Source organism: Tauraco erythrolophus, chromosome 14, assembly GCF_009769465.1.
Source record: "Tauraco erythrolophus isolate bTauEry1 chromosome 14, bTauEry1.pri, whole genome shotgun sequence".
NCBI lineage: Eukaryota > Metazoa > Chordata > Aves > Musophagiformes > Musophagidae > Tauraco > Tauraco erythrolophus.
In genome coordinates, this window is record NC_141478.1 from 23,380,764 (window position 1) to 23,403,565 (window position 22,802).

The window sequence follows — 22,802 nt, forward strand, 5'->3', positions numbered from 1 at the left end:
CAACAGTCAGTAAGGATGTGAAAATGCAGACGTGCTCATTGAATGCTCCTGTTATTTAACAGGAACTACTTAGATGATAAATCAATATTTAATAATGATGGAATTTTTCTCCTTCATGGAGGAAAGATGAGATGTTATTAAGTGGTATTTGTCAAAACTAAACATGTTGAAAATCAAGCATTCCAGACAGTTTGTACTTAAGACTTGGAAAATAAGAGCAAGTTCCCGTAACAATAACCACGTGAATTATGAAAGAAAATACACAAACCATCAGAATATTTTGAAATTTGTCCCAATTTAGAATTCTTTTCATGTGAGCAGGAAAAGATGCTTTTCTAACCTGAGTTATTCCAGTGACAAGCTTGGCAGGAGGGTGTTCAAGCAAGTCCTCCATCACTGGCTTCTCCCTACAAATTTAACAGAAGGCAGAGACCTAAGCAGGGCAGGGGAAGAAGGGGAATCACAGCTTGAAATGTTAGAAGCCAGAGGGAGGGCACCTACAAGACAGTTTGCTGGAGTCACAAAAATACTCAATTGCCGGATCAATGACAAATTTTACTTGTGCTTCACATGGAAATCCAGGAGTAGAGGGTTACATGAAGTTAAGGCATCAAAATTCCTGAAAGGAGGAACAGGGGAGACTGATACAAACTGCCTGATAGGAAGAAGGAAAACAGACACCAGCATCCGAGGGAAAAGAAAAGGAGCAGCAGAGATGGGATGCCCTACAGAGCGCAGGATGGAGCCGAGGAAGAATTCAAAGAGATGGAAGGAAGGACCTGCGAGTGGCAGCCACAGAGGTGATTTTTGGAACAGCAGTTTGGAGAAACTAAAAGGGATCAAAGCAGAGTCCGGACAGAAGACCGTGGATCCAAACAAAGAGCAGATGTTGGAGATGCTGGAACAAGTGTTTCAAGGAAGAGGTTTCATGTGAAGAGTGCTGTGATTTCAGTAAGTCTCCCGCTACGATGATTAAAGAGATGCAACCACTGTCCAATTAAGGCTTCATCAGCAGATTTTGAGAAGGAGCAACTACAAACTTGAGAATTAAACACAACCACAATTCGCTTGAACTTCTGGCTGTGTCTTCTCTGCTTTACAGAGTGAAGCTGTGGATCCAGGACTGTGTGTTGTTCTGAAAAGGAACAGAAAAACTGGACTCCAGGGCCTGTACAAGCTCATTCATGCGGCAGGCTGGCACGTCGCAGGCTGTCAAGTATTTCTACACAAATCCTTCTCCCCAGCTAGGCCTTATGTTCATTTTGATCCTGATACTCTCCACTCTGAAAACAACTGATCCAGAGAGAATAGATCTATACAAATCAGGTGCATGTAACTCCAAAGACCATCACCCGCAAACTTAAAGCAGAATGAAACATACTGGGAGCCAACATTTCATCTTCTCCAAAGGTTCCAGTACTTAAAGGGGACCTACAGGAAAGCTGGAGAGGGACTTTTTACAAGGGTAGGTAGTGACAGGACAAGGGGCAATGGCTTTAAACTGAAAGAGGGGAGATTTAGATTAGATATAAGGAAGAAATTTTTCACTCTAAGGACAGTGAGGCACTGGAACATGTTGCCCAGAGAAGTTGTGGCTGCCCCATCCCTGGAAGTGTTCAAGGCCAGGTTGGATGAGGCTTTGGGCAACCTGGTGTAGTGGAGGGTGTCCCTGCCCACGGCAGGGGGGTTGGAACTAGATGATCTTTGAGGTCCCTTCCAACCCAAACCATTCTGTGATTCTGTGATTCTATGATTCCAAGTCAGAGCACAGTTATAAGAAATGGAAAGTTTAGAAGTTCTGGCTGAAAAACACGTCAGGAATGTATTCCTATCAGGCCCCGGTGGTGATGCCAGTACTTTATCCATTGATTAAAAGCTAACTGTGGCTCACTAGGCAGTCCAAAGAAATAAAGCACATGAGGGATGTACTCTTCAAGACAGGCTTTTAGTAACTTAAGTCCAGTAAAGTGACAGCACACACCTCAAACACTTGCATTAAACCAAAATTTTAGTTAAATAAAACCAGTCCCCCAACCTACATCACTGCAAACTTCTCTTCCAACACAAACGTGCTTCAATTCTGTTTCAGAAGAACGTCTCAGAACGAGACAGGAAGCAAGCCTGCTCGGTCGCCTGGCGTACGACTTATTCTGCAGCAGTGGATGAGAGGGCAGCAGTGGCAGAGGCAGTATTGTCCTGAACTGGGACTGTATTCACAGTTAAAATACGTTCAGCAGCAATGGTTTTCATTCACTGCTGATTTACAGAGCTCGTCTGAAGTCTCCAAACCATTTTCCAGCATTCAGGAGCGTCTACCCAAGCAAACCCAAGCAATTCTCCATTGCCCTGCAGTTTGTGCAATCAGTTCTGCCTTTGCAAAGCGGTGGCAAGACCTAGCGCCCTGGTTCATTAGGATTTCACCCATCTTTTGTACCATTTTTCACGGGGAAGGCACAAGAGTGACACACGACTACACCAACCACAAAGCAGCAAAAGACTGGCCCAATATTTTATTGGCTGTTCCACAAAGGTGCGCAGTATAATTCTCATTTTGCACCTGCACATCTCAAAATCAAACCTTACCCTAAGTTTCCAAAGGGCATTGTGCAGTCCAAAGCAAGGACTTATTTTAGCCACCAAGCCTCTCATGTTTAACATTTTCTTCTTCTCACTCTCCCTCAGCAACTTATAGCCTGGAGTAGAGAGGAGCAGACACGATCTATTGCCAAGGGCTTCCAAACTTGAAGGATTGGCCTGTCGTAGAAAACAAATGGGAAAAGTGGCGTTCGGTACGTACCAGCAAGTATAAACTTTCTTTGCTGTGTCGTGATTATTGCGGATGTGTCTACGCAGACTGTTGGAGGCATTAAATGAGCGTTCGCACTGTCGACAGGGGTATCTCTTCATAGACTAGCAGAAGAACAGAAATATCTTTTAATATCAAGGAGATGGAAGGCACTGACTGGATTCTAACATTCCCATGCTCTTCATCATCCGGACCTCACCTCTCAGGTGCAAAAAAATCCCTCTTCCACTGATAAAGATCACTGAGATTTGGGGGTCCCATTTATACTCAGCCCAAAGTTGGCTAATAGCAGCAGCGGTCTTACGAAAACCAGGACTAGTTAAAGCACATGCTTGATTTAATATTTTTTTAATAGGTATTGCATTAGCAGCTTCTCCTGGGGGCTCATTTCACTACAGGACCCTCTGCAGAATTAATTCAGTAGCAGGTCCCTTCTGCCCCAGAAGAAGGCAGGACCTCAGTGTGAAGTACAAGTCCACTTACCCTTCTCTGTCCGCATAATTCAGCACAATAAGAGGGCAAGATGTTTAACAGCACCACCTAGTCCGACTTGTTATCCATGTAGGATAGCCATGTCCCCCTATGCAACTCTGCCCCGTCACTAGCCTCCTCCTTTTCCTACAGTCCTTCATATAACCTGCATGCATTCCATTTTAAATCTTCTTAGACTTGTTCAATGAATATATATATGTATTGAACTTAAATACTTGGCAAATTTCCTACTTCTATAGAATTCAAATGGGAAAATCCACCATTCTCACCCTGCCCCCATCTTCTTCTCTTGATACTTATGAAGTGGGACAATCCAGCACTCCCCAAGTCAAGCTAGAAGGAATCAAAGACCACGATCCAGATTTCCACAGCCTCTGCTCATGGGACCCGAGAAAGGTGACTCTGTATCAGACAAGCAGTCCTGATGCCAAGGTACTAAGAAATGTGGCTGCACGCAACATCTTGACCTATGTTCTGCCAGCGAGCAAGGAGTAGCTTGACAGAAGTAGGTCAAGGCGACACAAGGCTTGAGCTGGATGAAACCAACAAAATTGAGATTCACCGTTCTTATAATAATAGCTCTGCACGCTGCATGAGTCTGCTACTCTTCCCCAGTTAGACGGAGTGACAGCTACCAAACAATACATCGTGTAGAGGAACTTAATGTCCTTCTGTAACTTCGAGCGTAGATAGTTTAGATCAGGCTGTTGAACTAGCAAGTGCAGAAGACACGACTTTCCATCCACTTACCCAATGAGCCAAAGAGGAAGCCTGGCATTAGATGCAGCGGGAGAAGGAACAGCAAAGGGGATGAGGTACGCGGGTTGTAGAGTACGGTCAAGGACAGACAGTGTGCTTACCACGGGCTACATCACTTTTTTTGTTCTGGCCCTGAGCTTACTCCTCACTGAGGTGGCAAACAGATTCTCAGTTTCTTTTTGCCCCCAGTATTAAGGACTATCAAGACTCCTTTGCTAAAAATACCTTCGTTACCTAGTTGAGGTGTTTCATCTCAGTCCTTACCCTTCCATGACTTCTCTTCATGTGGGACACATATGTTTCCCGATCGGGGATCCACTGGGAACATTCCTTGCAAGTCCAACCAGTTCTTCTCAGTCTGGACTTAGATTCGGGATTGTGTCCTTCCACTCTCATGTCCTTCCTTGGCAGAGGGGAGTGGGAAGTTCCGTTGGCTACTGATAGCTCCTTTGGTGGGGTATGAACCTGGTTCCTTGATGCCTTCTCGGATTTCTGTCGAAAATTTGAGAGCTCCTCAGGATTTTGGGGGACTCCATGAACACCCTGGATAACGATAATAATGGAATCACACATTGCATTTATATGTAATTCGATTATACGCCTTGATTTTTAAAGAAATAACATTATTTAAATAAATAATTTAAGTTTCCCACTCCCCAAAACAATATGCTGATGGTTTTGCTCCTATCTTCCCATTTCCCCCTGAAGCCGGCCGCAGTGCTCTCCCCTGCAAGAGATTTTTCTCAAGAAACATGAAGCTTCTATTTATGTTTCCTGCTGGACAACAGCAGCTCCTTGGTCCTGCCTGTTTAACATGTTGGCTGAGAACTCTGGTTAAACAGGGAAGATGTCATGGAAGAGAAATGTTAATTGTCATTATTTCAAGAGCCTAAGCTCTAAAAAACCAGAGCTTTGGTAAGCTCTGAATGAAATGTTTGCTGTTATCTTGAGGGCTCCAAAGCTGCTTCATCTTTGCTCAAGGGACGGGAAGAGACAACCTCTCAGCTTCTCCAACCCTACTTTCTTCAATTCCACACCGCCTATTGCTATTGACATTTTCATGGCTCAAAACTTCGCTCCTGACAAACAAAAGCAAGCACGAAGCCAGAAACCAGCCTTATAAGGAATACACCTCCAGGCTCTTCGGTTGTTCAACAAGCCAAAATCCAAAGTCCCCCCAAAAGTTATTTTAATAAAGAAAACTGAACATAAGGAAAATAATCCAGAAACGAAGAGCTGTGGGAAAGCAAAAGCAAGTCAACCAGCAACATACCAAAGAAACCTCAAGAAACTCCCCTAGGAACAACAACAGTTCATCCACACAAAAGGATAATTTAGAGGTTTAATTGCGCACAGTAATTAATGACGGGTAAAGTTTCAACGCACGAAGGCCCCAGGCCTTTGGAAGTCTTTCTGCGGGTTAGGCACCAAACAAACTTCCCAACACAAGGTCTCCTCCGAGGAGCCTGTGTGCCTTGCACCTGACCCAGCTGACGCCCGCAGAAGCTCTTCCATGCGATGGCAGAGCAACGACAGCCGCTCCGCAGCGCTGCCAACCATCGAGGGCAACACCAACAGCTCACCTTCCTCCCGGTCTGGAAATCTCAAGAGTGTCTTCTGAGCAAACAGTACATTAGTAGCCATCACTCCGTTCTTCCTGTTATTACACCACTTGGGGGGAAAAAAAAAGGGAGCAGAGAAAAATAAACTGACTTCTCTGCAGAATCAATAACAGGAACCAGACCTTCCAACTCCTACTCTTACGCTTTTACAAGGGAAAGCCAGGAAAGATGAGGAGGCACACGGTTTCCTTATTTTGCATGGAGGCACGCATTAGACAGCACCTTCCATAAATTCCGTATTACGCAGAGGAGCAGGATCTGACAGGAGAGGAGAAGGGTTAGTGCAAGTACTACCCTGCCACAGCCAAAAAGCCACCTTCAGTTACCATCTCCAAGACCTGCTGATGGCCAAATACAGCCTCTGGGTTAACAGACAAAAGTTTTGTAGTGGAGATGTCAGGGTGCTGGTGCACAAACTGCTGCAGGCAGGTCCCCGAGGGTGGAATTTGCAAATGAGCCCCAATAAGTTGTGTACCTCAACTCAAGCAGGTCTTTGAGAATTGGGGTTGAATGCCTCTTTGAAGGTCCCAGCCTTAATCTTGACTCTATTTTCCTGGCTATAATACAGGAAGATTAGCAATCATCAACATCACAGGAGGGCTTCAAATTTTAATTCCTTACTGCATGCAAAGCAGTTCCAGATTTGCGAGTTAAAGGCATGGAAGAGAGAGCAAAGAAGCAGTTTTGAATGGTTTTTGCTTTTAGGAGTGAGCTAACGAATGTTCTTGCTTTTTAAGTGTAAGTATAAACAAAATAAAGTCACTGATTAAAAAAATTATGTCACTTTTTTTCCTAATCAAAGGGAAATATGACTTTGCAAGCTTTTTCTTCAGAATGCCATCAAGAAATCTTCCAAGAGGATTTCCACGGCAGTGTTGTTAGACACTGTACATAGAAACATACTGACTAAGACAACAGAAAAATGCGGCGCTCACGCGTTCAGAAGATAATCAGATCTGCAAGTCCTCACACGTATCCCGCTAGGAACCACCACCAAATGGACAATAACCAGCTTTTCACATGGATAAAAGAGAATGAATGACGGTGAGATTCTTGCAGTGCTTATTGCAATATGAGCTGTTACTGGGGGAGGGAAGCACTCTCCGGACCACCATTTCCACCAAGTTTTGGGGTTGCACACAACTATCCGTGTCAGACCATCTTCTGGAGCAGTCTGAGTGGTGCCAGCGTGGACGCACACAAGGTGGAGGTCCCACCTCCCCAAGGCTGGTACCTCCAGGGCAGTCACCTCTGCCTCCAGGCGCTGCCCTCTTGCAATCCGGTGTGGTTCTGCAGGCAAGTGGAGCAGCCAGGGAAGCGAGGAGTTAAATGCCACGCAGCCTCTCTCTGAGGCAGCTGCAAAGGGGCCAAGGCTCTGCAGGTGGGCACCCAACAGAGGGAGATTCATCTTTCATTATATAAGTTGAGTAACACCGTGGGCAGAGAATCCTTCTCGCTGTCTCCCAACCACAGGCAAAGCTCCCGCTCTGATTTTATCACTTCTCTGGGTTTAATATAGAAGAGTTAAAAATCAAAACATTTACCTGTAGAAAACGAGCCTTTGTCATAAGGTTAAATCATATGTAGAGAAGAGTAACTCCTTGCATTATTACTAACTAAACCAAAATGCTCCACTGATGTTTCCAGATAACAGCATACATTTTTGTAGTCTATTTTTCTGCTAACATACTGCTACAGAACCTTCCACTTCAATTTCCCTACACAGTTGATGCAAGCTCCCTGTGAACTCAAAAAAGAAGACCTCGTATCGGAAAGCGGTGGGAGTCACCTACCTTAACGTGCTGCATCAACTGCTGTTTCTGCATATACACCAGCTGACACTGCGGGCACTTAAACACTCCCACTAACAACTTGTTGGTGTTCTGCTGGAAGTGCTCTTGGAGCAGCTTCTTCTTGTTGAAGACGGTCTCGCAAGAGCATTTGTAGATCACCCTGGAACAATTAAAAAAAGTAAACTCGGTCTCTTTTCGTTAGTTATCTTAGAAGACAGTGGAAAAAGTTATCTCAGCAACTGCAGAAAGGGATGGGCTTCTGAGGAGGGCTGTGCTCTCGATGTATTGTCAACACACACCCACGTGGACAACTGAACCATTAACTCAACTGGGAAGAACAACAAAATGCCTCAGGCACATACCACAGCTTTCTAAAAATAAGTCTGCTTCTGTGCATGTGCATAACTACCTACGTGTGTGTCGGTAAGTGCAGACAGATGGGAGCAAACTCAAAGTGTGCTAGCTAGCTACACGTTACTTCCAATCCCACCCTTCCATAGCTCCTCCCTTAAAACACACATTTTTGGTGCGAGCTCAAGGCTTTGGGGGGGAAAGCTACAGAGGGGAAAACCCAGGAGGTTTCTCTCTAGTGATTTTTGGGAGCAACACTGCATGGCGTAACTCTCCTTTTGAGTGCCAGACCTGGCAGTTGCCCTGGAGCCATCTACCAAAAGGTGCCACTGTGGGTCCTGCTGGACAAAGAGGCAACAATTAAGTTCCTTTTCCGGATGTTCAGCTCTCCCCTGCCCAAACTCTTCTCCTGCTACCCAAGAGACTGCTTCCATACCAAGGAGAGCGCGCTGCTGGCAGACAAAGCAGCAGGTCTTCTCATATGAGGACAGAAACCAAAACCAGAAAAAACTGGGAGGGGAAGGAGGAATCCTGGAGCTACGCAGCAAAGGAGAAGGCAGCACAAACCCAAACCACTTACTGAGTAGTCTTGTGAGGCTCTGCTGGGTGCTGGCTGGTCATGTGAGCCGTGGTGCTGTCGGCCGACTTGAAGGCCATCGGGCAAAAAGAACACTTGTGGAAGACTTCGCAGTGTTTCTCGTGGATGTGCACTTTCAGCATGGCGAGGGTCATGAAGACAACTCCACAATGGATGCACCTGGGGGATGCGCCAAGAGAGAGCCGAGTTACAGCCACGGTGCCACTTCCAACACAGAGGCGAAGCGGCGCCCATGGAGGCGAGCACCGGGCTACAGCGGGTCCTCTTTTAGTCTCAACATGGAAGAGTCAAGGAGGAACATGATACAGGAATTCACAAGCTGGGCAGATCTCAGGACTAGATGTTAGCGACAAGCAAACAAGATCTATAAAAGAAGCCTTCAGAGAATAAAACAACCCAGAAAGGATAAAGGAAGATGCGGTTCAGCAAAACGCCAGCCCTGTGTCTGTGAAAGCCAATTCCACCACAGGTACAGGTGAAGACCTGAAGTAAAAGTACCTGGTGAGATCTCCAGGTAGCAATAAGCAGCATAAGTACCAGTTAGTCTCCAGTACAAAATAAAAAGAATATTCAGCTAGGAAATCTTCAGTAACCCTGTACAATTGTTTCTCATACTCCACTAAGCACTAGAAAATAATGACAGCAACAGCAAAGACACCAAAAACAGCAACAGAAACACCCAAGGAACGAACTAAGCTCATTAAAATCATTAAGGCACAGGTGTTGCCTGGAAAGTGCTTGTGTGGGAGCTGGGTTGATGCTCCAGGAGCAGAGAGAGGAAGAAGCAGAGGTTGCACGTGGAGCCAAAGGATTCTTCTCAGCAGCGGCAAACATAGACCCAGGGCCAGGAAGAGAGCCAGGGTCACCCTGCCAATCCCACCCTGCTCCCAGCGCACGCCTGGGACAGGCCTTACCTGATGCTCCTCCAAGATGGCAACAACCACCAGCCTTACTATATTTAACCTGAATACTCCTCCTGAGAACCCACCTACATGCTGTGCTCCGAGAGAAGCCACACACCAACACCACAAGGGCACACGAGGATGCAGACACTTGCCCTCGCCTGCCTCGGCCACACCGGCCGTGGCGTTTACCGTCCCCAGAAGAGCACCTACACTGACCTGGGACCCAAACAGCCTCTCCTGAGAAGATCAATCGAAACGACTAACGGCCGATCTCCGCTTAAGCCAGAGCTGCACCTATGGACCATTACAGCAGAGGAGCTTGGCCAGGCACTCCAGGGGACCAACACCTGTCCTAGTAGGACACGAGAGACACACAAGAGAGAACTTTCTTCAGTGAGCCTGGAGTTAAGCTGCTTATAAATATCTCTTTCCCTTCGTGCTGAGGTCTGCCGCTTGCCCGCGGCGCTATGAGGGTTTGCGCCTTCGGCAGCGCTGCAGCCCAGACGCTGCCGTCGCAGATGGACCCCAGCTATGGAGCAACTGGAAGAGCTCCAAGCCCATATCAAAACCAAACAAGCCGCTGGGTTATCCCTCCCTCCGAACGAGCCTCCCGACAGCTTTCAGGAAACAAGCCCGCGCTTTGAAGTTACACTTCAAAAGACGGTTAGGCAGAAGCCAGCCCGAAGGAGCCAACCCCTCTCCCCCCAAAATACACGCAGAAAGGCTTTTTTCTTAAATGTAGAGAGGGAAGCGGTGCCAGCAGCTGGTGTCATCTTTGGGGAAGCATGAAAACATCCTGCTCGGGTAGCTCCTGCCTCCGAGCCTGACCCTCGCTCACGTGAGACAGGGAGAGAGACTTTCTAGTACAGTAACACCAGGAACCGCGTTATTATGGAAGAATAAATTCCCCAAGTATAAAGGGAAGAACAAACGCTAATCCTGACAGTAAGGTCTGGCTGGCACAGCCAGGAATATCTGATGGGCTTCTTTCATAAACACTCCCCGAACCAACAAGAGATGGTTCTGCGTTACGCCTGGTTTCTAAGTACTTAATTTAGACTCAGGGATGAAATAAGTACTAACTCAGGGTCAAATGATCACAAGTTAATTTAATTCACAGCAAATGGAAGTTTAAACAACAGCCGCTTTGTAATCAAGAATCTCAGCGCCAGAAGGACAAAGTTTGATAAAGTAAACTAATTAGCAGAACAAAGTGGATGGAGGATGTCAGAGGCTTGCCATGTAATTTCTGCAAATTGCGGATTCTGCTATCCGTCTCAGATAGCCTCAGGGCAAGGAGGGATGGAAAAGTCTTGGAAAGCATCCTGTGAGAGAAGATAAAGCTACAAGATGTTGTCTTAACCCTCTGAACGTTTCCTATGCCGTCACCTTCCAGCCCGCAACTCTCCAGATGGCACGGAGCAGGAAAACGAGTCCCATATCAGTGGGGATAGCTGGAAGGTGCTTGGAAAAGGTGGGAAGGTGACACTTAGGGCCAAGAGGAAAGGAGCATTTAGGACAGGCTTGCTGATTTTCATTTTTAACTGCAGAAGACTTTTCTCATTTTCAGTGTGATCGCTAGCCATGACTAAAACCCAAATAAAACAATATCTTACTCAAACTTAATTGAATGCATTGAGGTATTCGCAGGAAAAGAGACAGAATAAGGACTGATTACAAAACCAAAACCAAACTCATGCATCAGAAATTCAAGAAAAACAGGGATATAGTGAGAAGCAGAAAAACTCAAGCTGATCCTGGGAAGGATTTAAAAGAATTCCTCAGCTTTTCAGCTCTGCGAGTAACAAAAGTGAAAGAAAAGAAGTCGCTACATGACCACAGGGCAGATGCCACGGATTATCTAGATATGGTTCTGCAACTAAAATTTATTTCTTCTGTTGTCAACAATGCCAATCACATCAACCCCGCGGCAGAGACAGGCAGGATAACAAGGATGGCACAGCCAGAAGTTCACCTGTCTGGTGGACTCAGTTTTCACACAGGAGATGGAACAGATGCAAATTAAAAGAGAAATTAAAGAAATCTAGCTTCTGGAGAAGCTGGGTAAAGCTAAAAAATCCGTATCATTCTTGGTTTATATCTTCATTAACGTCCTTGGCACAGAAAGCAGATATTTGCTAATGACATCTGTAGACGGATGGAAGCTCTCGTTGCTGACAAGGATTAGGCATCACAAAGACATTACGGTAATACATCTGGAATGAATAATGTTTTTTAAAAATGCCAGGTCATACACTTAAAGAGTCGGGACGAAGCTCTGCTGCACGCTGCGAGCCCATCAGTTGGAAATACAGGAGAAAGGACTTGCACTGGATCACTGCTGAAAGACTGAGCTTCCCCTGTAGGGCAGCTCAGGCCAGCGTAACCCTGTGACACGTTATTGATCGAGGCATCGATGGGGATCGGGATGCTGGACAAGCAGCTCGGCCCGAGGAAGCTGTGCCTGTGAACATTCCCAGGTGCCAGTGCAGTCCCAAGAACCGTGGCAAACCCATGGTTAATTTTCTGACATCTACTCCGATCCCATTTTTCCATCTCAAGGAGGTGTTTTTTTTCCCCAGCTTTTCTCCTTCTCTCAGATTAACTCATTTTCAAACAGCCCAAGTATCACAGCCATTTCATTTGCAAAGGAATTAGTTCTTTATTGTGGGCTGTGCCCCCTTAAATCAGATCCCACATAAAAAAACCTTATCTGTATATAATTAAATTCAGAATCAGTTTGTTATGTGTCTCTCGTCTTCACGGTTGAAAGAAAAATCCCTTGAAAACCTCAGTGTGATTTCAGAACAAACCACACAGTGGAGGCTTCCCGAATTTGCAGACATCTTAAAAGAACAGCTCCAAGAGAAGAAATTGCCCTATTTTAAATTTCAAAGTATTTAATGATAATCAGACAAAAACCCAGAACTTTAAGGAACCTTAAAAGGTCACCTCGTCTCGTCTCCCAAGCAAATCATCTGTGTCTTAAGAGCTGTGCTGCAGCTGAGGTGATCTAAACATGCCGAGGAGGAAAGGTTTGTAGGGAAAAGGAATGTACCTCATGAACGCCATCAATTTGGTTGGAGAAATGACAATGCACGCACATACGGACCACTGCATGCGGAACACCGGGAGCCTTCCTCCATCCGTCCCAGTTCATGGGAAGCGTTCGGAGAGTTGTGGCGGGATACAAGAAAATACTCCGTGCCCTTCCTGTGAAGGCACGCATCCCTCAGTCCATCACAACCAACATAAATATAAGTCCAAACCTTAAAGAGATTTAGGGGATCTGCAATCTTTTTGCTGTAAATATCAATCCTGAGACGCCCGTCTACAACTTGAATTCAACACAAGTGTCTTTCAGCTTAAAGCTGCCTCAAAATCATTTCTGCTCTCAGAGACCTTCTCTTAAATCCATTTAGTAATTCCCCATTTCAAACGTGTTTTGTAAACGCAGAAAAACACACCAGGGCTGGGCTACATCCTCTTTCGCTTCTGCTGTGAGGAAGACGCGTTTCCAAAGCTCTAAATCCCAGTTCCCCATTCCCTCTTGCCATCTGGGCACGGACCCTCCGGAGCTGCACCAACCTGAATCCGACTTTGCGGGAGTAATGCAGGCAGTTCTCCTTGACGTGAGTTTGGAAGTAGGCGGAGCGGCAGACGGCTCCGCACTCGGGGCAGCAGTACGGAGACTTGTGAGCGTGGATCCTCTGGTGAGCGCAGAAACTGCACTGGTTGGGCAGCATCATCTGGCACACTTGACACGTCTGATGAAAGAAAGGTCACGTTAGTTACTCTCTGTTCACCTTTCCTCCCCTCCTAATTCACCCTAGAAAACTTCCAAGTTTAGAAGAAGCTCCACCACGTTCCTCTAGTATTAGCAGTAACTCTACGGAGCTCTTCGGCTCACCTCCTCATTATCTTTTTCCACAACAACCACAGCTTCCACAATTAGCCATTCCCAATGACATTATCCATTCTTAAACCATGTCCTCTGAGGTTTATTTCCCTTTTTTCCCCTAAAAGAGGAAAATTTCACCTCTTAGCTCTGAAGATGTTCTGCTTGGTCACTGCTTTCATTTCCGCATGAAGGCACTTGAGAAGGAAAGCACTTTTCTCAACAAGCCCCCACCCAGCATACAAATCACCCAAAAAAGACAGGAAAACTCCATCATACCCCAACTGGAAACCCTTCCTGCTGAACACAGTGCAGTCCTGACAGGCAGCAGCCTTCCCCACCAAAACCACAGTTGTGTCTCTTGCAAAATCTCTTTGGACCAGATGAAATCTGAACCGACCACAAACCATATGTGCTACGATACCCTTATAGAAACTTCTTGATAACTAGAAATGATGCACAGACTCTTTCTCTCCCTGTTTCTGGCCCCTTTATGAAATCTATTTTTTTCTCCCTCATCCTTAGAAGGGCAACACAGCTTTGCAGAACAAACATCGCTTACTAGATACAGGAGGTTTTTTATATGGACATATTGTCCCAGTTTCAGCAGCTGTCAAACCTCTGCTCCCTTTCACAGGTGTCTCGACTCTTCTGTATTCCTTCGAAGCCCAGGAGCAGCTACTCATCCTCTGTAGGATGCACATTACTCAACGCTTAGGCAAAGAGGCAGTTTGGGCTCACCTCTTCCTCCCCAGCATGCCATACCCACTGCCCCTAAAGGCACCCTGGCAATCAAGCACATGACAAAAACCTGAATTTTCACTGCTGTGTGTGCTCGTGCTGGATCTAAAATATGCCAAAATCGCCCAATACTTAATGGGCTCCATGCCTGGGCACTGCTGCCCGGGGACATGCAGGCTACGGCAGAGGAGCAGTGAGTTCCCGACACCTCCCTCGTTACATGAAAGGCTCAGCGGGGACCAAAAATACGCTAATGCAGGGCAGAAAAGTCTGGGGGACAGCGAGCAAGAGGCATCAAAACTAGTGGTTATCTTCTTCAGGCTCTGCAGGAGCAGGAAGCCTGCCAGAGAGTGTGTACACACGATACGGGAATAAAAAGCAGGACTCAGCGAGGACAAGGCTAAACGAATTTATTGCGTCTGCAGACGCTGGGGAAGAAGCTGGAAGGATTCCCACGCTGACACCACGCTCTGCAGGAGCAGGGGGGGCACAAAAAAACCCAGCCCAAGCCTCCGAGTTCAGATCGCCTCGTGGAAGAAACAAGAAGTCGTGGAGTAAACAGACAAAACGAAGAGCGATGAGTCACAAGGACAAATTAGTAAGAATAAGGAAAACTGTCATCTTTAACCAGAATTACTTCTGTACTTGGGAAAGTCAACACAGCTTCTCCCTTCCTGCTTCACAAATCCATCCGAGCTCTCCAGAAGAGTCAACAACCGTGTGGGTAAGGAAGATTTGATGGGTCACTCGACCCGGATTTCACCCTTCACTAAAGGATTTTAAGGAAACTAAGCTGCCGTGGCATAAGAGAGGAAGGTTTTTGCATGGATATAAAGTAGAATAAAGGAATAAACAGTCAGTTCTTTGATGGAGGAAGGTCCCTGAGAAGTTCTGCTGGGATTTAGGCTCTTCAAAATAGTCTCAAGGTATCTGGGAAAGGGAAACGAGCAGCAAAATGGCAAAGATTGATGATCATAACCCAGTAATTCAGCACATTCCGGATACAGGCTGACCACCAAGAACTGCAGGAGGACCATACAGGACTGAGTGACTGGGTCATAAAATGGCAGGTTATATTTTTCCACTGAATCAACCAAGGAATACCGTAGAGATGAAAAAGTTGCAGTGCAGGGAAAGAGTTTAAATCAGCATCTTTATGCTCAAGCTTATCCTTTTCTTAACACTTGCAGAAAACACGAGGCCAGAAATCCTGTCCAGGGGCACTGAGCTATGATCTCGAAGGTCCCTTCCAACTCAAACCCTTCCATGATTCTTGGATTTTATGCCAGAAGCTGCTGCATTTGTCAGGAGTAAGCGGGCAGCTGCATTCGGGCTCCCCCACCAAAGGCTTCATCTTGGAGACAGAGTGGCTTTTTCTTTTGCAACTCTTCAGCTTTGTAGGACAAATTGTAACTCGGTTCCAGATGTCACATTTTTATCTCTCTCCTAGTTTTCCATGACTCTTCAAAGAAGTCTGGCAGCAATTTGAGACATTCATTAGTCAGTTTTTTCTAAAGCATGTTACCAGGATATGATTTTGAGTTGTGTAATGTCTGTGTTTTTCACATACTCCCATAACCTACACTTTAATCAAGAGTTATTTATTACAAGTTTTCTTTAATTCCGCTTTGCCCGCCACGTTTCATTTGGGCTTTTCTTCCAGAAGTCACATTCGCACTTGCACAAAAATGCTCAGAAGCTCAGACGTTTCAGAATACTTGATTTTATTCCCATTTTTACTTATTAGCTTCTTCAGAAGAGGAAAAAAAAATAAAAATTACTGAAGTAGAGTGAAGGTTGAAAAAACATACTGCTCCAAAAAAGTTCGTCTATTAAACCCAACCCTTTGGCCACGGAGTGTTTGCAAATGGGGAAATTTATAGCTAGGAATTCGCCTGCACAGACAAAGCCTGTGAGCAGTGAGGGCACAATCCCCGTTAACACGCCCCCCGAAAGACGAACTGGGGCACAAACCTCTTCGCTTTCGCTCCCCCCCGATGCGCAAGCGGAAACAGAACCGGCTCCGTCACCAGCCAAGAAACTCGACGTGGGTTTTGGAGTCTCTCTGCTGTTACGGAGTTAAGGGACTTGGACGAAGCTCACACCTACTTAGGAGATGCCCCCAAACTACAAGGATCCTCCTCGACACGATCGCCGTGGAGCTTCAGCTGAAAACACGAGGCTACACCGACCCTCTGGCATGGGATCGGGGCTATGGCAGAGGACAAGATTCATAAGGCTAACGATCTTTCAATTTAAAAGAAAAAAAACACACAATTATTACTAAGGACTCAGAATGAAACAGTTACAGGGAAACAGAAATTGTATTTTCAGAATGCAAATGTTTCAAAGAGCACTTGTACTTTACATATTCAAACCAAAAATCCCCCACCAGTGGTGGTGCCCCAAAGCCTCAGCTCTTCCCAAATCCAGCCTTCTGCCAGCTTGGATTTTTCGCCTTTAGGCAGAGGCAGCTGACACTCCTGCAGCCGAGGGATCGCAGGCACTTAGAGATTACCAGGATGCTCCTGCTACAAAAAAAAATTAGTGGCAAATTACTACTCAAAGTTAACCCTTAACTTCGCATTAGCCTTCGCTTAGTGCCTCGCTGGGATAAACACCAGCAACCTGCGTCCTCCAGTGTAGATGCTCCAGCTGGTCTCAACACCTTCATCTCTGCAACCCCACGCTCCCCCTCCCCACCTCCCAGCAGGACCGCTGTTTGCTGGGCCACACTACAGTCAAGATGCAGATGCTTGGAGGACTATTTTTGACTTGGTTTCTTTCAACAAGCTGGTTTATGATGCTGCTACGCAAAATTTTACCAACGTGTGCAGAAAATGTCTTTGCTAGCATGGTAACTAAACTGTACTCCTCCCCAGGTTCTCCTTAAATGAATAGGCATCACTGCGTTAGCATGTTCAATTTGTAACTAAAACCTCCCCTACAACAGAAACTCAAGATTATTAGCTTTAAGAAGAAAAATCTAGAACCCAACTCATACTCTAAACCCAGGGTGTTCAAGTGTCAGTGACAGCATATGTGTCAAGTCCAGTCCTAACGCAGACATTTTATCCTAATTAACTCCTGTACCCTCTCACACTGTCATACCCAAGCACAGCAAAGGTGGTTTTATTTCCTTGGTTACAGTTGCCTATTTTAAAAGCCAGTGCCACTGAGGGAGTCTGCTTAGCCTTCAGCCTAAAGGACATGACCATAAGACACCCTTCAACCCAAAACTTCTCTCATCCATTCTCTCTTCTGCTCACTCCAGCTTACTCCCCCTCAAATCGATTCATCCTCAGCCTCATCGTTGCATCCCACCTCCTCCTGTCAACTGTGTTCACTCTCATTTGTATTCCTGCCCCTCGCTCACTGCCCAACATTCCCAAACCTACTGTCCTTCTCAGACCTTCACCAAGACCAACTCCTACACAACCCCCCCCGCTAAATTATCCCAAGACACCCAGGTGCTTAAATCTCAATAAAATAAGACATTCAACTAAAGCCTTACTCCCTGGAAGTGAAGGCTGTTCAATAACCACAAAATAAATTTTTGTGTATGTGGAAAAATCCCTGGTTAAACCATCAATGTAGACCTAGAAACTTGACAGGTTTAGGAAATTAAGTGTAACTGCAATGGAGAAAACCACCAGCATCACACATCCTAGACAATGTTGCATCAAATACACTTAATTCTGAATTTTCTTAGTTTGTAGCTCTTTTCTTTTTATGATCTCAGCTGTAATTTCAAGAATTTCAGTTTCCACATCTTTTCTTCTGACCCACTGTATTGGGTTTATGTGGCAAGGTTTTGGTAGCAGGGGGCTGCAGGGGTGGCTTCTGTGAGAAGACACCAGAAGCTGCCCCCATGTCGGATGCAGCAGCTCCAAGATGGACCTGTCCCTGGCCAAAACGGAGCCCACCAGCAACGTTGATAGCACCTCTGTGATAACATATTTAAGAAAGGGTAAAAACTGCTGTGCAGCAGCTGGGAGAGAGGAGTAAGGTGCGAGAGAAACAGCCCTACAGACACAAAGGTTGATGAGGAAGGAAGGGGAGGAGGTGCTCAAGTCTCCGGAGCAGATATTCACCTGCAGCCCATGGTGAAGACCATGGTGAGGCAGGCTGTCCCCCTGCAGCCCACAGAGGTCCACGGTGGAGCAGATATCCACCCTGCAACCTGTGGAGGACCCAACGCCAGAGGAGGTGGATGTGCCTTGAAGGAAGCTGCAAGCCCATGGAGAAGCCATGCTGCAGCAGGCTCCTGGCAGGAGCCGTGGCCTGTGGAGAGGAGCTCACACTGGAGCAGGTCTTCTGGCAGGACATACAACCCCAGGGGCACCCATACTGGAGCAGCCCATTCCTGAAGGACTGCACTCTGTGGAGAGGACCCACATAGGAGAAGTTTGTGGCGAACTGTTTCCTGTGGGAAGGACCCACCTCGGAGAAGTTCCTGGAGGACTGTCTCCTGTGGGAAAGACCCCACGCTGGAGCAGGGGAAGAGAGTGAGGAGGAAGGAGTGTCAGAAACAACGTGCGATGAACTGACCACAACCCCCATTCCCCATCTCCCTGCGCCACTACGGGGGAGAAGGTGGAGAATTTGGGAGTGAAGCTGAGCCTGGGAAGAAAGGAAGGGTGGAAGAAGGTGATTTTAGTTTTGGTTTTATTTCTCACCATCCTGCTCTGCTACAATTAATTCACAATAAATTAACTTCCCCAAGTGGAGTCTGTTTGCCTGTGATGGTAACTGGAGTTATCTCCCTGTCCTTCTCTCAACCCACAGGATTTTTGCCATATTTTCTCCTCTGGGATTATTAAGAATGAGGAGTGATAGAGTGGCTGGGTGGGCACCAGGTGGCCAACCAAGGTCAACCCAGCACACCCCCCAACGAACTGCTCTGCCTCTCACATTGTGACTCGAAATCTGAACTCCCAGTTGCTAAAATGATCACTTACTGGATTACTCTGAGTTTTCGCATCCCTGCTTTCAAGTCACCAGCTACACAGCACATAACCTCCCTTTCTTACGATGGCAACATTAAAGCCCTCTGCTTTTCCCTCCGCCCTACAGGGCTGATTTCTGCCCATCCATCACTGGTGATGCCCATCTCGCAGCCTCTCAACTGTTTCTTCCTTCTCATCTCGCACTTCTTTGTGCCTTGCATCCCATCAAAGACAGGAACGCGGCTGTTCAAATGCTATTTTTGCTATGATCTTCACCGACCACTTTGCTTTTTCACCGATTCTCTTCCTACTTGACCAACCGTTTGCTAATCCCAACTCAAAGATCTCAGCTCTCACTCCAGAAGGAAGACATACAGTAAACTCCTCCTCTCCTCCCTTCCAACAGCCTCTCCCAGGCCCCATCACTATCAGTGGCTTCTTGCTTCCTAGGATTTCATGACTGGTTTATGCCAAACTAATGAGTCCCTGCCACCCAAGGGACAGTGACAGAATCACAGAATGGTTGAGGCTGGAAGGGCCCTCTGGAGGTCATCTGGCCCAACCTCTCTGCTCAAGCAGGGTCACCTAGTAGAGCCAGTTGCCTAGGAGCACGCCCAGATGGCTTTTGAATACCTCCAAGAATGGAGACACCACAATCTCCCTGGGCAACCTGTGCCAGTGCTTGGTCACCATCAGAGTGAAAAAGTACATCCTTATGTTCAGAGGGAACCTCTTGTGTTTCAGTTTGTGTCCATGGCCTCTGACGCTGGCACTGGGCACCACTGAGAAGAGCCTGGCTTCCATCCTCTTTACACCCACCCTTCAGCCATTTACACACATCAATCAGATCCTCCCCAAGCCTTCTCTTCTCCAGGATGAACAGTCCCAGCTCTCTCAGCCTCTCTTCACATACACAGTGGTCCAGCCACTTCGTCATCTTGGTGGCCCTTGCTGGGGTCTCTCCAGTATATCCACGTCTCTCTTGTACTGGGGAGCCCAGCACTGGACACAGCTCTCCAGCTGTAGCCTCGTCAGTGCTGAGTAGGGGGGAAGGATCATTTCCCCTGATCTCCTGGCAACACTCCTCCTAACGCAGCCAGGACACCATTTGCCTTCTTTGCAGCAAGGCCACCTTGCTGGCTCATGGTCAACTTGGTGTCCACCAGGGCCTTTTCTGCAACCCTCCTCCCTGGCACAGTGGTCCCCAGCATATACTGCTGCACAGAGTTGTTCTTCCCTGGGGGAAGGACATTACACTTCTTGCTGAACTTCATGAGGGTCCTGTTGGCCCTTTTCTCCAGTCTGCCGAGGTCCCTCTGGATGTCAGCACCACCCTCTGTTTTATCAGCCACCCCTCCCAGTTTTGTGTCATCTGCAAACTCGCTGAGGGTACACTCTGCCCCATCATCCAGATCATTAATGAAGATGGTCAACAGGACTGCACTTAGTACTGACCCCCGCAGTACACCGCTAGTCACTGGTCTCCACCTAGACTTCACACCACTGATCACCACCACCCTCTGGGCCTGACCATTCAGCCAGTTTTCAATCCACCTCCCTGCCTGTTCATCCAGCCCATACTTCATCAGCTTCTCTGAGGACCCTATGGAAGACAGCATCTAAAGACTTACTAAAGTCAAGGTAGGCAATGTCCACAGCTCTCCCCTCATCTGCTGAAGCAATCCTTTCAACATAAAGGGTTATCGGCTCAGTTAAGCATGACATCCCATTGGGGAACTGTCCTGAACACGTTCATGTCTTTCAGTGTCTGGAAATGGTTCCCAGAATTAGTTGATCCATCACCTCCCCGGGGACTGAGGTGAGGCTGACCAGCCTGTACTTCCCTGGATCCCTCTTCTTGCCCCTTTCCAAAGACAGGGATGACATTTCACCCCTTCATCCAGTCCCCAGGCTCCTCTCCTAATCACCATAATTGTTCAAAGATTATCAGGAGCAGCTTTGCAATGACACCTGCAGGCTCCCTCAGCACTCGTGCATGCATCCCATCACGGACTGACCAATCTCCAGGTCCTTAGATTCCTGAAGACCAGTCCTGCTAGTAAAAGACCGAGGTGAAGGAGGCATTCAATACCTCAAGCCTCTTCCACATCCTGTGCCACCAGGTCCCTCACCCTATGCAGGAACGGGCCCACATTCTCCCCAGTTGTCTTTTTGCTACTTATCCACTTACAAAAGCTCTTCTTGTTGCCTTTAACATCCCCCACCAGATTCAATTTCAGGCAGGCTTTGGCTTTCCTACATTATCCTTGCATACTCAGATAATGCCTCCACTTTCCTCCCAGATCACTTTTCCCTTTGAAGATCACCTTCTGTACACTCAAGTTTGAGCTCTGCTAAGAGGTCCTTAAAAAAATCCATGCAGGCATCATGGCATTTTTGCATGACTTGCTCTTTGTTGGGATGGACTGCTTGTGAGCATGGAGGAGGTGGACCTTTAATATCAACCTCCTTTCTTGGACCTCATCCCATGGGACTGTTTGAAGAAGACCTCTAAAGAGTCCAAAGACTACTCTCCTGAAGTCCAGTGTTGTAATCTTGATCTTTGTCCGCAGGACCCTGAACTCTACTATCTCATGGTCACTGCGTTTGACCTTCACATCCCTAACAATCCCTTCCTTGTTAGTGAGTATGAGGTCCAGCAGAGCACCTCTCCTCGTTGCCTCCCCTATCACTTGGGTCAGGAAGTTCTTATTAATGCTGTCCAGGAACCTCCTGGACTGTTTACACCCTGCTAGGTTTTCCCACTAGCACATATCAGGGCGGCTGAAGGTCTCCCATCAGGACCAGGGTCTGTGAACATGAAGCTGTTTCTAGCCGTCTGTACAAGTCCTCACTCACTTGTTCTTCCTATACCAGACATCCACTACAATGTCACCCATACTGGTCAGTTCTTTAATCCTGACCCATAAACTCTTAGTTGGTTCCTCACCAATCCCCAGGCAGAGCTCCAGGTACTCCAGCTACAGCCTCACGTAAAGGACAACTCACCCTCCTCATCACCCCAGCCTGTCCTTCCTACAGAGCCTCCGTCCCTCCATCACAACACCTCAGTCATGTGAGCCATCCCACCACATCTCTGTGATGCCAACGAGATCAGAGCTCTGCAACCACACGCAGATCTCCAGTTCCTCACATTTATTCCACATGCGGCATGCATTAGCGTTCGACGCTTCAGAGAGGCATCCCTCATCACATCCTTTCTCCTCACTGGCAGGACTGACCAGACCACCACCTGGGCCCCCACGTCCCTGCCCATTACCCCCAGAGCTCTGCAGTGACTTCTGACACTCTCCTGGTTGCCCCTGGCAGAATCATTGGTGCCCACATGGAAGCAGAACGGAGGAGCAGGAGCCTTCCTCTTGGTGCCTGAAGACACCAGGTTCCAGCCTCAGTTTCCACCCTGCCTGGGACAGATTCTGCCTCTGTCTCCAGTTGTCCCCTCCTTGCTCTCAGCCATGTCTTGGCCCCCAGTTTGCACCCATGCTCGTTATCCTCTGCCCCCAAGCTGGTTTCAGTCCCCCGAGGTCTGCAGGATCACCAGGGCCAGGCGCGCGTGGGTGGGGAAGGAGAAGCGGGTGGGATTGTCGCCTTGTGTGGCAGCAGATCACACACCCATTTAAGCAGACCATGGAGCCGCACCCCAGCTTTTCTTCCTCCCTGGCCTCTCCTCCTCCTCATCCGGATGCTCTGTTTAGGCCTCAGGGCGCAGGCTCTACCCTGCCACTCATGTCTTTGTCCGCACTCCCAGCCATCCCTGCCTGGAGCTCCCTTCCCTCAACATGCTTTCATCATAACATCCTCCATCCCTTTGCTTCTACGAAATCCAGAGGGAAAATTTCCATATAAAACAAAATCCGTCCTCCCTAG

At 47.3% G+C, this 22,802-nt stretch overlaps 1 protein-coding gene across 5 annotated transcripts in view; it reads right to left on the minus strand.

Moving 5' to 3' along the window:
* ZNF592 (zinc finger protein 592) overlaps positions 1-22,802 on the minus strand; it is a 38,875-nt gene that overhangs the window by 3,794 nt on the left and 12,279 nt on the right. For 3 of the 5 annotated variants that reach the window (XR_015222535.1, XM_086620175.1, XM_086620178.1), the window contains exons 4-8: positions 12,915-13,093; positions 8,404-8,580; positions 7,473-7,632; positions 4,322-4,600; positions 2,798-2,910 (exon numbers count right to left, since the gene is read on the minus strand). Coding sequence is in view for 4 of the 5 variants with exons in the window: in XM_086620175.1 (XP_086476301.1) it covers positions 2,798-2,910; positions 4,322-4,600; positions 7,473-7,632; positions 8,404-8,580; positions 12,915-13,093 (908 nt within the window). In the remaining variant the exon portion in view is untranslated. The remainder of the gene's footprint in view (positions 1-2,797; positions 2,911-4,321; positions 4,601-7,472; positions 7,633-8,403; positions 8,581-12,914; positions 13,094-22,802) is intronic. The other 2 variants (XM_086620177.1, XM_086620179.1) reach the window with 1 other exon arrangement.